Below are 16,652 nucleotides of genomic sequence, written 5' to 3' on the forward strand. Positions count from 1 at the left end.
ATAACGTCCTCTGCACTCATATTTTGGGATGCGATTATCGCTGTTACAAACGTAACTATTTAGCAATACAAATGAAGGAATTTCTGTTGTTTTTTTTGTTTGTTTGTTTTTTTTAAACTTTTTTTTTTATAGAATGGAATTTACAACAACTTTAAGAAGTTCCATTTTTGAGCGGCATCTAGAGCGAGCACAGTGCCCCCATGCTGGCTACCCAGAGAGATATAAGCTGAAGTAGTTTGTAGTTCTTCCTTGACTTTCAGGAAGTACAACAGATTTTACTGCATGAGAACTCTTGCTTTCTCGGTCAGTATAGCACCCGAGTAATTTAATGCTTCAATTGTCTACATTTACCATCAACACTGATTGGACATCCACATAGAAAGTGTAAATTTTATCTTTTAAAGTCAGATGTTAAACTGGTTGATTATACTGTGTATGTGACATTTGGCTGATTCCACTAAGATATGAAGATTAAAGGTAAATAAGAGTTGTGTATGTAACTATGGTTCTAAGAATTCTGGATGACCACCAGAGGCACAGTTTAACACTGGATGTTATCCATCTTGTGCATACGCGCAGGTCATGTAGACGTAGACCAGTTCCACCATTGTGAGTCTACATCATCATCGAAGATGTCCACTCAATTCTCTGAAAGATTCGAAGTTACAGAGAATGCTCATCAAGAATTCATAGAACGGGAGTAACATGCATAACTCCCCCTCTATTTCATTCTTCCTGACCCACAGAGGCAGTGCCTAACACTATATGACTATTACCAATATAGTCACAAGGAATCCAGTACCCACCTTACTGGCCTTACGGCTGGATAGTTCTTAAAAGGCAGCTGCACAAATCTCAAAAAGTGGGCACACTCCTGGTGGAGAGGCACCTTGTATTGAGAGGCAAAGGCAGACCTGTATGCCTCCCCAATTACCTTTGCAATTCATCTGGAAAGTCTTGGACAGGATGTGCCGTTTCCTGGGGCCCCCATACCAGCCAAACAAGTCGTCAGAGTGGTGAAAGGCACGACGAGCACTGTATAAAAGGCCTTAAGGCCCTCACTGGGCAGAGTAGTTCTGCTAAACAAGCTTCCTCGCCTTTTAAGCCTATAGGTCCTGTAACACTAACCCTGATTAAATTGGGCCGGAGCCAGCATCTTTAGGAAGAATGATGGGTTAGGTCAAAGAAAAAAGATTACACAGGATCAAAAGCAATCCTTATGCTGTGTTCACACCACCATTTTGTTGCTTTTGTCATTCGTAGTGTGAACATTGTATTTGGCGACCTTTCTTGCCGAGCTTCAGAGCTGGCGAAGATCATATCCATAATGTTAGGCACTCAGCGTAAACACCTGTCTGTGAGGACGTAAACATTGCTCCGACCATACAGTTACAGGCCTACTAGCAAAGAGTATCCGATTACCTGCTTTTTCATTCTAAGCTTTTAGTTCTGTATTGTATTGTCCTGTATTCACGGATTACCTGTGAGAAGCTGCAATGGACATCTTTGATGATGACATGGGCTGTAAGCAAGGCTGCCTTTCGTCATCCCAGGTCACATAGGAAGGATAACGTACAGTGTTAAGCACTGCTTTTGACCTTCAGGAAGAATGAAATAGAACAACAGTTTCCAAGGTTTCTATCGTTTATGATGAAATTGTACTCACCAAAGTAACTGCTGACTTCTGTGAACACAGTCATATCAGTGAAAAAAAAGTCACACATGCATAAATACACTACATACAAAGGTACACATATTTACACATAGACAAACTGATAAAGGGTAAGAATGGTTTAAGTGTGTCCAGGTCAGGTTTACCTTAGTTGTCTGTGACTCTGTGCTATCTTAATCTTAAATAATCTGTAGACAGGCAGATGACAGGTTAATGGTAGTGTGTCAGTCGTTACATTAGTTGGCTGTTAACATGAAAACACCCCACTAACACTTTTCTCTGGCTGGCTGCCTTCTTTTTTTGCCTTTGTGTGTGTGTATTAGGAGAAGACCAGCGCCCTGTCTCTCAGTAACGTAGCAGGGGTCTTCTACATCCTGGTTGGAGGTCTGGGTCTGGCCATGATGGTAGCGCTGGTAGAGTTTTGCTACAAGAGTCGCGCAGAGGCCAAAAAGATGAAGGTACCTTATATTTTCAAATACCAATTTGAATTTGAATTCACTTTCCATCTTAAAAATAGTTAGTATTATTGTAATATTATGAGTTTTAAATATGCTACATGTAGGATTCTCACTAAAATAGTCTGAATTTGTGTGATGAGTAATGAAACAAATGATCAAATGCCTTCCAGTCATAAAACCAGAAAAGCAAAATCCTGTGTGGTTAATGTGAAATTTATATGACATAGAAGTGCATTCAATGTTATATAAGAAATAGTATGCCTGTGTCTTTATGATATTATCCATCTATTAGGTTACAATCAGTTGCTTGTTTATTAGGTACACCTTTATGGTCATTTTTGTTGTTTGTGATGCTGTTGAATTTTATTGCATTATACTTTATACCGTCCATCCTATTTAGATCAAGGGGGTTGTACAAAATAATCGAAACACCCCTCAGTATAACACAATTATACACAGCACAAACTCTGGCCCCATGACCATTAAGTTTAATCAACACCTCTCTAAAACAAAAACTGAACCGTAGAACCTTCATGAAGGTAGGATTTATTCTAGGGCTGCTGGAGTAGACTGCATTAGTTGTATCTCGGTTGACCTAATAAACTAGCAAATGAATGTGTATAGGAAATCTGAAATCCACAACTAGAGTCATACCTCAAATTCATACCAGACGTAAGATCTCATCAGTGCGTAAACACCACAGAAGCATCAATCCACGCTTGATTTCAACCTCATTTGTGAAGTTACTGTCTTAAGTATATATCCAGACAGATGTTTTCATCTTCTCGCTGTGTGTCTGCTCCAAAGCATTTACAAACTACTTTCTCTGCCCATCCACTGACTTCTGGTCAACCACTAATGTTAAGTATAGATTAAGGTTCCTTGCTGTTTCACTGACCTGGCGTTCCCTAGAGGAGCCAGTTTTTAAGGTGTACCTGAAATCTTAAGGTTTTGAGTGGTTTGTGTGGTAAACACTGTCAAATCTATAGTGATTCAATGTTTTCATATTTGCCAGCATGAGTCATGTTTCTGGCCACCTGATGAATCCTAAGTGAAATATCTTTCTCTTTGGCTGCTAAATGCTCCACTATGTTCACCAGCTAGTCTCTAACTGTTCCTGTCTGCTGTTTGCTGGTAGTGTACAGTGAATGTTTTTTTTTTTTTATGCTTTTCCACAAAAATTACTATTTCTATTTTTATTAATATTATATTATATTTGCAAAAGGACTAACAGGCTCAATGCTCAATGGAGCAAATAGGACATTTTATGGGAAGGTTTTAAAGCCCCAAATTATTTTTCAGAATAACAAATTTCCTCATCAGCTATTTGTTAATAGCTTGTGGACCTTGCAAATAGCGGTCTAGACATTTTAATTTCAAGCTCAAAACACATATGGGCTCACTGGGTCTGTCCCAGTGATGATAGTGATATTTGTAGTCTTATTCATGATTATTCTGGCTGTTTTTCAGGTTGATATTTTTTCAAGCACAATCTGCAGAATTCAGAACCGACATATCACCTTTATATCATTGTATTTCCTTTGGATTTTATTTACTGAAATTGAGGCAATTTAATTAAGTCGTCGGTTATAATGCATTTCTGTCATAATGGAATTGTTATCTTTTTATTCTTTCATTATTTGCAACATGACATTTGGGCTTTGGAGTACACACATGCTGTTGCCATTTACTGTATAAAAAAGTAGCTGTATTTTTATCACATTTTCATGTGTAGACAGGTCTTAAAAGGCCATTTTCGCTCTCTCTGTCTCTCTCTCACTCTCTATTGTATTACAAATCCATATTGCTTTTGCAGTCATCTATTATTGGTGCCATCAGTACTCAAACTATTGTTGTAAGATGAATTATTCATAACAGCCACACGGCTAAAGAGTCATCATTGTTACAATCAGTATAGTAATAACAATGACTTTATTTTTGTTATGAAGGTGGCAGCCAACACTTTGTCGTCCCCCCAGCACACAGGAAACTACACACACACTTTGTCCTCTCCTCAACATGCCCCCAACTTCAACCTGCTGTCCCCCAGCCACCAGCCAAACTACGCCACCTATAAAGAGGGCTACAACGTTTACGGCATTGAGAGTGTCAAGATCTAACACGGGTAGGAGAGTGATGATTGATGGCTAAAACTTTCCTAACCTCACAGTCATAGACAATGTTTAGACAATTAATTGAATTGGCTTTCATTCATACCATCGAACAGCAGCTGCATTCACATTATGGTGATGCATAGCAGCTTCAATGGCAAACTGCATTATTGGGCCTCAATGATCCATAATGCCACTTGTGGGAAAACATGAACTGTTTTTGATTGCTGTTAAGCCACAAGCAATTAAACTCTAAATGTCCTGAGTCTTACAGTGGCTCAAATGCTCTTCTCTTTTCTGGTAGGCTGTTAAGGAGTGATTATTGTTTAGTTTTAGTGGCAGTGATTTCACATTGAATTGGAAAAACATATTGCAAAATCAAAGAGGGAATGATTAGTGAATGAAAACATTTGAATTTTCTATTAAAAAGAGGTACTGAGGCCTCAATCGGCTGGTCACCAGACAGCTATTTTTTTAAACCATAATTATTTGACATACCTGCTTTCATTTAATATCATGAAAACTGGTTTGGTACAGCTTAAAGAATTAGACCCATCATTTAAACAGCAAATGCGTCTATCATTGCAATGACCATTCATTTTATGGGACGCTCATGCTCCAAATGAATAAATGACAGACACATGTCAGCCCAGTCTTTGCGTTTTCCTTCTAAGGATAAAACAGATCTTCTACTGTCCAAAGACAAAAATGTGATTCCAAGTTTTAGTTCAGCAAGACTCCAAGCTGCTGATTTGTTTCCAATTTATTGGGGGTGGTTTTAGATGTAATACTTAATCAATAGTATAACCTGTTCTGAAAAGAAAAATCACAACGCTTTTGATCTGTATGATTTCATTATTGCCCATGAACCTGGAATCTTTTTGCTTATTTGCATTATCACTACAATGAGACAAAAGCTGCCGCTGAGGCTGACTGGCATTGCAGAGTGGTATGATATTCTGCATATTCTGAATGCAGCAGTTCTTGGTAAACAAAAGTAGCATGAAGACCATAATAAATTCTAGATTAACACTGCTTACAAGGTATCTTGTCAAAACTGTATATGGCTGTGAAACTCCTTTCCTTTGTTCACTCATTACCCAACAGCTTGCTTACCTCCTCTATCCCTTTTTTTTCCCCTCCCCTGACCTCTCCTCTCCCCTTAACCACACCTCCTACCCTCTCTGCACTCCTTTACCTCTCTCCTTCCTTTTTTCCTTTCCTCTCCTCTCTTCCGCTCTCTTTCTTGTCCTCTTACCCACTTCCACTTTTCCCTTTTTACTTTTTGCCTTTCCTGATCCTCCTTTCTTACTTTCTAGCCAATCATCCTCTTTAATGGACTGACTCATTGGCCAATCATTGCCATCCGTCTTAATGTCAGGTTTTCATTAGGCAGGCCCATGATTTCATTTTAAAGAAGGGATGGTTTATACTAGTAGCATCATCAAACACTGGGCTTCTTGGTAGAACAAATGTAAGTGTAATACCACTGCAGTACAGTGATAAATACCACTGTTCCCTTTGAGTTGATTTACTCGTTACAACACATGGGATATCACACCCACACATGGCCTGATTGAGGACACCACTTATGAAGCATAAGAAGTGAGCTACTTATGCTCTGATTGGTTACTTCAGTGTTACAGAACTACCCCAACTAAATACTAAAGTAAAGCAGGCAAAGAAAAAGTTTCCAACCAGCCTACCTGGTTGGAAAAAACTGTGATTTTTCTAAGAACAAAAAGGACTTCCACGAAGTGCACTGTCTGGTTTTCCTGGGGATTATTGCCTCTTGGAAAGTATTGACTGAGCCTCAGTTGTGCATTTTGTTGCCAGCTCCAGTACTCAACCCTGAAATGGTGGGTCACGTTTGTGGAGAAAGTGCTTGGAAAAAAACTGCTGTTGCATGGCACTACCTCTTCTTCTTGTCAGGAGTCAGGAGACCCAGATTGTCCTGAGTGAGACGACATAAAGCATTACTTAGCGAGGTTGACCATATGGAATATGTGTAATATTTAGCAGAGTTGAAGGTCTAGCCCTCTGAAAGCACTAGCCAGCAGCACCTTGAGCTCGCTTGTGGCCATGATGACCATGACATTCTGGACATGGCTTGGATATCCATGGTCTGTCAGAAGATGAACAAGAGCCTTTGCCTTGAGACCGGAACACTGCTCCTGCGTTGTTTAGGCTGGATGACGCAACCTCTTTCTCCCTGTACTGTCAGGTAGCTCAGAAACTGGCTTTGGAGTGGACCTGTCCTTTGCCAACCATTTATGTTTGCAGCGTTTTCCCTCCCCCTGAGCCATTTATTTTGATTTTGGTAATGCAGCTATAGAAAATTTCCCAGGAGCAGACAGGCTCTGTTCGGGCCCTTTGCTCTGGCCCCATGCTACAAACTTATCAGGCGATGTGTCTGGTGAACGGTGTGGTGGAATTGAATCCGATACAATTACTATCACAATATAAAAGTTTTGTGATCAGATTACTTTTCATTACTTTTGGATTACCTCAATACCAAATATGCAAAGAAAGACAAGAGAAAAAAACAATGCTGAAATGTCCCCATTAATTTGTCTGTTAAAGAGGGAAAAACATCACAGTGCAGCACATGTTCTGCCTTCTAGCTGTGAAAATGTTGCCATCATCCAAATCATTTGGCACATTAGTGTTCATCAGTTCCTATATTACCGTATTTTTCGGACTATAAGGCGCACTTAAAATCCTTAAATTTTCTCAAAAATTGACAATGCGCCTTATAATCCAGCGCGCCTTATGTATGGTCACTTGTTGTGCTTATTGATCGATTTTATGTGGTACAATGCGCTCAAAAATCTGCCGAAATGTATAAGTACGACTTTGGTAAGCAACGAAGCCGCTCCGCTCAATGGATATTCGGAGCATTACGGTACGCTGTGTCACTACCTGATCGGCCCCGTAACAGGAATGTAATGTCTAAACTAAAAGTCAAAATCGATCAATAAGCACAACAAGTAACCATCGGTCGCAACCGTCGTCCGAGCTTTCACGAAAGCTGGAATCATCACTGAACAGCCAAGTACCGATAACGGCAACAAGACTGACTCGGAAAATGACGAGAGGGATTCGGGCATTCTTGATGCCGAAATCGCACAGCTGTTTCACTCAGACACTGAAGATGAAGAATTCAATGGATTTGTGGAAGAGGAATGAATCGATAAGTGAGTGTATTTTTCTGTACCGGTATTTATTGTTACAACTGAGTTGAATAAAGTTTGATTTACCGGACTGTTTTGTTTTGCTTAATGCGCCTTATAATCCAGTGCGGTTTATGTGTGAACATAGACACGTTAATTCACAGTGCGCCTTATAATCCGGTGCGCCTTATAGTCCGAAAAATACGGTAATTAAATTAATTCATCAATTCTCTAAGTCTGTGCCATGCCATTTTTTTTACATTCAAAGCTCATTTCATATTTTATGATGTCCTCACCCTAAAAATTATATAATTTTGTGGTATTGATATTGTGTTATATGAATGGAATTCATGGTGCTGTTGCTGCTAGACCGTTCTTTTAAAACAGGTGCGCATCACCCTTTGTGTTTTTTGACCGCAGTGAAAATGTAGTTTTTGAAAAGCTAAACGTCAACAAATATACATACATAGTAATTTTTTTACTAACGTGGGCCACACCACCTGCCTCTACCTGACGGCTCCCTCACTGATCTGCTGCACCTCCAAACAAACAGCTTTGCTGCTGTAGTGTTAAAATGGTAATCCAGTTTGTAATTACAAATTTTACAAAATGTATTGGTTATTTGATTGTCTTTTTTTTTGTAACTAACTTTTTTTGTATAATTACGTAATGCTGTTCCATGTAATCAGTTACGCCCGTTGGTGAAGCTTGGAGCGCTGATGCTCCGAAAGTCCAATGACTTCCCTGATCAACAAAATTAGGATAAACAGGGATGACATCCCTTAACACAGTCTCAGTAACAGAGCAGGTCAAATAAATCTAAATTAATAAATAATGCCATCCTCAATTTGCTCACCAAAGGGCAGCAGCCACTCTCACTATGGTGCTGCAGATTCGTCAGCTTGCAGTGGGTTCCCTGAGTGATCTACATTGGTAAATTCAGTATGCGTAGAGAGAACAGTAGCGATTGGTTATCGGTTTCAGTTTTGGTTATGACAACTGTGTTTGTGTCATCAGTACACTGTGAAAGAAAGCAATACAGTGGTTCTACTTTCAGAGTTTAAGCCTTAACTTTGTTGTTTCGCAGAAAGGAAGGAAACCGCACTCCATTTTAGACCTGCGAGTGTCTCTATATTGAGAGAGTGCAAGTTGGAGTTGTGTGCTGTGCGAGTGTTACACACATGTATAGATTATGCTCAAATTGTGTTTATCTGAACATGTTCATCGGTGTTGACAATGCAGGGATGGATAAAACTCTGTCTAAGCAGGGGCTTCTCCGGGCTTGATTCAGCAAAAGTCTTTATTGCAGACCCGACCAGGGGCAAGGGCAACGTCATGGGAGTTGCTAAAAGATGTATTAGTGAGTGAGCCAGTTGTTCTCAATTGCTTTGGTTCCGTTTGATCTTTCAGATGAAACGTTTATATGTTCCTGCTTAGTCAACACTATAAGCTAGTGTTGGAGATTTGCCACCTCCGTAGCTACTTTGGGGGGAAAATATATACGTCGCAAATTATTCGTGTTGTACGGAGTGAATCAACCGAAAGGAAAGCAATGATGAATATAATTTCTGCTTCCTAAATGAGAGGAATGAGCTACCATATTTTTAGCCCGGCCACACAAAGACATGATATTCTATACTATATGTATTGTACCTTGTTTCTTTCTTTCAGGGAGCAAGAGCTATAGTCATAACATTTGATTTCCTTAGTTTAGCTTCACTAGTTTATTAAACCATTCAGGTAAATCATTGATTTTAAAACCTCATTCAAGCATAACATGTGTTCCTAACAAGGAGATAATGTGAGAAGTTTCTTTCCTCCAAACTAGTATTCATTCTCCAATAATGTCAATGTTTCTTCCTCAATGATTTGATTTGCCTTGAATGTCTCTACACTTTTGGTCATACTGCAGTATACCCGATACTTTGGTTTTACACACATTGTCCATTCATTCGTGACATAATGCTACAGTATGTCTTGCTGCATTTAGTGGCTTCAGGAAATGTTGTAGATTTTCAAAGAATTCCTTACATTTCTGTCTCTCTCTTTCTCTTTCTCTTTCTCTTTCTCTGTGAGTGTGTGTGTGTGTGTGTGTGTGTGTGTGTGTGTGTGTGTGTGTGTGTGTGTGTGTGTGTGTGTGTGTGTGTGTGTGTGTTGGTGTGTCTGTGAGCGCGCACAGACACACTAACACACATATAACCTATGGGCTAATACCATAAACTAAGGAAACATGTATTTCTATTCATTAATTGGGAAGGATGAAAATAATCTCCGCAATAACCACATTGCAGAGAGCTTAAAAATGACTGGGTGATGTGGAATGACACAATTGTGTGTGTCATTTTATAATACAAAAACAACATTTTGAGTTGGTGTCCATTTTCTGGTAAATAAATGTAGAAATGTTTCAATCTTTGTGGATAAAATAACAAAAGAAAATCACTGAACTTTATTACATTGATGCAAATTCCATTAAAATGCAATATTTGTCTTAAACAATTCAGGGTTTGTGTCAGAAAAAGTTTTTGGTGGGGTGGAGCTGAGCAAAACTTTTAGGAGAAACTTGCCACTAAATTGAAAATAAAGCTGTCCACCTTAAAGGATAGACTTCAAGTCTCAAGTCCTGTAAACTTTACTGATAAACCATAGATTGATCAAATAATTACCAGATTTAGTTTCAGTTTCACCTCTGTTTGTCTCACTTTCACGCTTGCTGTTTCTTGAAAAGATGTCCAACCATGGTCGAGAGGAGGTCGGCTGACTCACATTGACCCATTTAAACGGATCAATATGTCAGTTTTGTAAGTGTCATAGGAAAGGGTCTCAATAACATATTCAATCAAACCTGATGACACCACACTCCATTAGATTTCAGACATCTAATGCAAGTCTGAAGCACACAGGTCATAGCAGCACTGTATTAAAATGAATATGTCAATTGACAATCTGGTGGCAACAATCAAATAATAACATAATTAACACTTTGGCAAGTCCATGTATTGTCTGAGCAATATTTTAATATCAGCAGTGTACTGCACAGACGACTAAAGGGGCAGTGCCTTAATGAAAGCATCTTTTAGGTCTATAAAGGAAATGCAGAGATGATAGCTTGTGTGATAATAACTTTAATTTTGTATGCTCACGTTTCATTCCATATTCTCAAGGGTCATCAAAATGAGTTGCATTTCTATTCTACATTACTGTCTTGTACCACATTACTCTTTTTTTATCACAAATTTGTAGATGATTTTAAGGGATTGTGAAATACAGTATGCTCCCCCATCAATCTTCTGAAAACAAATAAGTATATTTCCCAAAACAATGAACCATTCCTTCAAGGTTAACTTTTTTATCAGAACAGATGGTCCAACAGAAGCAGATGTGTATCTATTTTTGGTGTTAATGATTAAAACATGTTTAACATATGTTTTCCTTGTACAGATGAAATTCACAGATGCAATGCGCTCCAAAGCTCGTCTATCCATCACAGGATCGACCGGTGAGAATGGTCGTGTCCCGGTGGCTTACCTCCGTCCAGGATTACCCATGAGCCTCAGCATGACTGATCTGTCCTGACCACACCCGAGCCAGTGCCTTACAGCCAATCGACACACACCTTCCCTTCCCCTCTGAAAGTGAGTGGAAATGCTTGTCATCTCCTTCGGTGACCAATTACCACTCACCGTGAGTGATCTGCCCTGATTTTCAATCCGGAGTTTAGCCAATCATATCTCTCTGAGGACTTCTGATCTGCTCTTTAACATCTAGCCTAAAAAGACTGGACAGGTGTAGTCCTCCCACCACTTGGCTGTCAGGCTTTAGCAAAGACCTGCCCACCAACGAAGTGAATCACTTGATCATCAACAAGAAAGATGGTCTGTCATTTACAAATTCATGAAAAACAATCAAGCACAGTGGACAGTTTTCTAAACAAACATCATTGTTTCGTAGATTTTTGCCATGGAGGCTATAGAAACTAAGGACAACAGTGATGCTGACGTTAACGCAATAACATTAATCAGGGATGTGATCAGGAATTGTGGGTCTAAAAGCAGAATCTTGTTTAAATGAGTTCAAGTGCTATGAAAAAAACCTGACATCCTGAAAAAATGCATCCATGACAAAATAGTAATTGTGATAGCAAATAATGATAATGATGTTACTGATCTTAATTGTTTTCCTTATTTCTGCCTGAATATCCCTAATTAGTAGAGACCCAAGAGATGCATGGACTGACACACGCACACACACATACAGTACACACACAAACCCAACGGTATGAATACATACACTATACACAGGGATGGGCAAAAACTAATCAAAATGTATGTTGGTACAAAATAATTTACACAATGCCCCTTTGTGTTGGATCTGAGCATTTCTGACTTTGGTAACACCTAGTGGTAGCATCAAAGAGCACCAAACAAATGCAAACTAGAAACGTTGAGAATAACTGGTTTGAGAGCAACATGTAGATTGCACCAGTTTTCAAACCGATTGACTCATTATTCTACATAAAACGTAATCCATCACAATAGTTAGAAAGACTCTATGAACACAAAAATCATGGATGGATTAAGTGATCAAACAAAAGCCAAAAAGCATTAACTTCACAATTATTTATACACAAACATACTACTACATTTGATAAATTAGCATTTGGTTATTGGTGTTACTACGCCTTTAGCAGTATCCTATTAATACATTGTATAGTGTCTTTAACAGCTTTTACTCACCAATTTATATGTTGTTCCTGTTTATGGGTAATAGCTTAACATTCAAAATAATTGTCTTGGCTGTGTGAAGCACACAACTCTTCTTCTAAAATGGTATTATAACCATTAAAGTTCATTCAAAGTTACTTTTTAACTACTTTTTAATGTCCATTGTTAACAACAGCATTACATTTATTGCGTTTGTTTCTTATCATATTTTATAGAAAGCCATCAGTCATCAGACTGGAGATTGACAGGGACGTAGCACTATCTAAATTGGGTCGAATATGAGAGAAACAAACTCAGAGCTCAAATTTAATAAATGCTTGCGTTTAATAACGCTGCATTTGTCTGAGGTTGAGTTTAGCTACCGAACATGTGTATCTGGTTTCAGGTCAGTTTCAAACGGTTTTGTCATGTAAAGCCAGGTGCAGGCTTTCAAAAATATAATTTATTAAGAAATGTCTCTCTGACTGCACTGTTAATCTGTGTCTGTGTGTGACATGTTGCAAGTAGATACACAATGAGACACATTTACATTGCCCTAGCTGAGCTAACGGTGAAGACACAGTACCCGTGTGGTGTGTTCAGATGCTTTGCCGCATCGGTTATGTGATAGAATTAACTGTGCAAGATTTCAAATGGCAACAACTTGTATGCTGCAGCCGAGCAGTGAAAGCATCAAAAGAGCAGCAGCTTCAGGCCTCCATCCGTATCTACATTAGATTTGTTCGGCCACAGTACTGTAGTGCACTCAGTCACTGTAGTTGCGTGCATAATTTCAAGAAAATAGACTAAATAAAGTTAATAAAGATAGTAAATAAAGATGGAAGTGTGACAGCTTGTATTGATTAAAATTGAAAATAAATCTGTTACATATTTATTTGGGCTTCGCAACTGTATTTCATCCTCTGGCACTTTGCGGTTTCGGTGCTGTCTTTTGTATCCTGAAAATTGACGTTTCAAGTTTTCTCTTTTACTAAATCTAAATTTCAAATATCATCTTGCAATATAATTAGCTGACTTTATTCAAACCAATATCACCATTGCTGTTGATTGCCGCTTTCTCTGGGATGCTGTTAAAGGATCTGTGAACAAATCTATATTATTCTCTCCCCATTTAAATAAAACCCAGCATCCACAAATCCAGACCTTTGAGTCCCAGTTAGCTTCAGTAAAACTTCAGCCATATGTGGAAATCCCTTGTTCTTTTTAAAAATAAGAGGATCATAAAGAAGATAAATGAACACAATCAGAATTTCGTAGTGAGAGCTCAACACAAAATTTCTATCCTAATAGTGCACATCCAAGCCATTTTGTAATCTCTCTAGATTAAGAAAACATCACTATGACATCATCAGGGTCAGTTTCTATATATACATGTTTACATGAATATAATTAAAATACTTGTGAGACATGTTGCCCATCCCTGTCTATAGGTCAGTACACCCATACAGACATAAACACACACATCCCACTTACATATACAGTACATCAGTACACACTGACATACAGTATCACACATGAGCCACACATTTTGCACGTGCACATGCACATAGTATTGTCATGTGAGTTCTGAAGCCAACTGGATGAAGTGCCAAACAGAATGAGAACCAATCAGAGCTCTCCATGCTCAGCCAATGGCAGCTGCTGATACTGAAACCTGAGCCAATAGGAGCTCTCACTGCTGTGAGGTGGACAGGAAACTGTGAACAAAGACCTTCCTTTTAATAAATATACTGCACTGATGATGGCAACGGAGACGAGGAGGACAAAGAGAGGAAGAAGAGAACGTTTGCATGTCACTTTGAGTTTTTTCTTTCAAATGAACTTGTCAGCCTGAAGCTTTGTGCCTGGCTGCATTTTAGTGTTTAATAATGATAGTAATAAGAATAATATTAACAATATTAATTGCAGTATTAATGTGGTTCTTGTTATGTATAGTGTATGTTTTTAAGAACTCAAATCTGCTACTTTCTTTCACCAGGGAGCTGTTATTTGTGCTGATAGTTAGAAGCCAGCCGGTTAGCTGAAAAGCTTCTCCCACAACATGATAAATGCCCAAGACCTGATCGTCTGGTTTAAATTAAGCTGAAAATGTCGTGGGATCTACTTCCTTTTTCTTCTCATGGACTCATATGATTTTTGCAATGACCACATGTTGTAATTATCAGAGGTATTTTGATGGTGTTATAGTCAAGTGATAAGGAGTTACCATGGGATGGCTCCCAAACATGTCAACCACTAAGAGAAATGTGGGAATTATCACCTTCACTTACAGCTTTGCTTCTGGTATAATTTAATTTTCTATTAAACTTATCAATTTTGACCAACATCTTGTTAGTTGCTTTTCAACGGAGCAAATTAAGTATTGGATTAATGGACACCCACATTTTTTTTACAAATATTAACACATAGTTTCTGTGTCATTTGACCTTTTTCAGTATATATTAAACATGCTTGGGTGATGAATTTGACTGGGGAGATCACTGTTCATTTTATCTTTCCTTGCGCCTTGCATATCCTAAAATTCACGAGAAGTTTTTGTGCCTAAACTTAACCAAACCTTTTACCAGTCTCGCACCAAATGCACAAGTGCAAATAGTTTGCGAAAGGCAGTGCATAGAAGGGCAGCGTAGAAGTACCAAGCAGTTAACCAGGAAGCTACTCCATCCTACATCAGAATGTTAACAATTGCAAGATATATTTTCTGACCTGGTATCCCCTCTCTGATCATTTCTGATTTTATACCTATCATATATATATATATATATATATATATATATATATATATATATATATATATATATATATATATATATATATATATATATATATATACACGCACTGAACTTTTCATACATTCTTCTCTACTGTAAAATATTTGCTGACATAACTTATAAAGCCTTCAGTCAATGCCACAATCCCCATTAGATGCACTTTGTGACGGTCAGTCTTTGGGGAGACATCTCTGTGTGGATGAATTCGTGGACAGGTCTGTGGTGCATCTGACTCTTATGTAGGAGACTGGCATTCACATCCTGATGAAGACCATCAATTAAAGCTCTGCTGTGGAGTTTTTGTATACTAATAAAGTTTCTGTTAATCTTCAGTGTCACTCACCAAAAGTATTGTGTGTATCCTTGGGGTCTAACAAATATGTTGAATGCATCTCCGTCATGAAGCAGTTAAAAATCTAATTTTTGGAATATTTTAAATCCTGTATTATTTACTTGCTAGAAGTCTTCTCCTTCCCTGTTGTTGTCACATTACATATTACAGATTCCTGTAGATCCGTGCAATAGTGTTTGGAAGCAATGACTCACATGCTTGTGTGCATGCATGTGAGGACCAAATCATAAAAAGTGCTCTATAGCACAATAGTGCTCTTTTCCTAATCTTAATAAGTTGCCTAACTTTAACAATAGTGTAAAGGACAAATGTGGAATTACTCTATATTTGTCTTATTGTCAACAAATTTCCCAATAGGGAGCAAAACCAGCTTTGGTCCTTGCTCTTTCAACACCCGCTGACTTCCCTAACCTGTTTGATTCTCTCAGCTCCGAGCCCATTGCTTCCAACTGAAGAAACCTTTGAAAATGGTGCATCATTTTATGGTGCTTTAAAGAGGTTCAGTAATTTCCAAACATAGCTGGTTACTGTAATTTTTAATTAAATGTTACTCAAACAGGGGGAAATTTGTTGGGGACTATTTTCAGCAGTGTATTAATACACATTTGGTGCTCTAGTTAATATTTGGAGCAGCAAGGCCATGTATGTGGGATTTAGTCAAAATAAACAACAGTGTGTTCATGATAATGAAGGAATATGTCCCCCAGTGCAACAGTGTGGCTCATTGATGTGTTGTGAATTATTTAAACAACAATGGAGTTCTAGGACACAAAAGATATATCGGGCACAATAATTGATAGTATGATCGATTGATTCACAGTTTGTCTGCACACTTTCAATATACTTAGCCTACAACCGCTATGACCTCTTAAGAATCGGCAATATATGCAATCACCTTGTGTTTGACAGAGAGCGGATAACAGCGGAGATCGTCAGGATCAATTTCAGGAGGAAGACACCGGCGTTGTTGGAGAGAACAGAGGCAGAGAAAGCGAGCAGGCCTAAAACACCTCTAATTGTTGTGTCAGCATGCGCAGTTTGTAAGACAGCAGTCGTGTATCAATTCAACTGTCAAGTTAATGTTAAGATAACTTTTGAAATGTGGATTTGATGTGTTTACATAAAGTGGTTTAGAGCAAATAAATTAGGCTATGCAAAGTGTAGTTTCGATGGAAGTTGGCTGCAATCCACTACTAGATAAAGAAGAAATTTACAAACCGGAAACAAAACAAGTCGCCTTGGCCAATTAACTGTTGACATAACCTGACCCGCCAGATGGTTTGTTACACAGAACCATTTGAGAAGCCGTCATTGAAAACTGTTTGGAAAAAGACACAAAGGCACTTTAAAAAATTCTCTCTGGTTCTGATGTAACTGATGCTACTGATGCT

At 38.4% G+C, this 16,652-nt stretch overlaps 1 protein-coding gene across 5 annotated transcripts in view; it reads left to right on the forward strand.

The window, feature by feature from the left end:
• Window positions 1–15,241, forward strand: part of LOC137866399 (glutamate receptor 2-like) — a 64,364-nt gene extending 49,123 nt beyond the window's left edge. For 2 of the 5 annotated variants that reach the window (XM_068702277.1, XM_068702276.1), the window contains exons 18-20: window positions 1,996–2,130; window positions 4,080–4,255; window positions 10,856–10,946. In XM_068702277.1, the coding sequence (XP_068558378.1) occupies window positions 1,996–2,130; window positions 4,080–4,250 (306 nt within the window). In that variant the 3' untranslated portion in view covers window positions 4,251–4,255; window positions 10,856–10,946. Of the gene's footprint in view, window positions 1–1,995; window positions 2,131–4,079; window positions 4,256–10,855 lie in introns of all 5 variants that reach the window. The other 3 variants (XM_068702280.1, XM_068702281.1, XM_068702279.1) reach the window with 2 other exon arrangements.
• Window positions 15,242–16,652: the final 1,411 nt, after the last annotated feature.

The sequence above is a fragment of the Cebidichthys violaceus genome, unplaced genomic scaffold, assembly GCF_023349555.1.
Source record: "Cebidichthys violaceus isolate CVI_PGR_0920_01 unplaced genomic scaffold, fCebVio1.0.p SCAF_82, whole genome shotgun sequence".
Taxonomy (NCBI): domain Eukaryota; kingdom Metazoa; phylum Chordata; class Actinopteri; order Perciformes; family Stichaeidae; genus Cebidichthys; species Cebidichthys violaceus.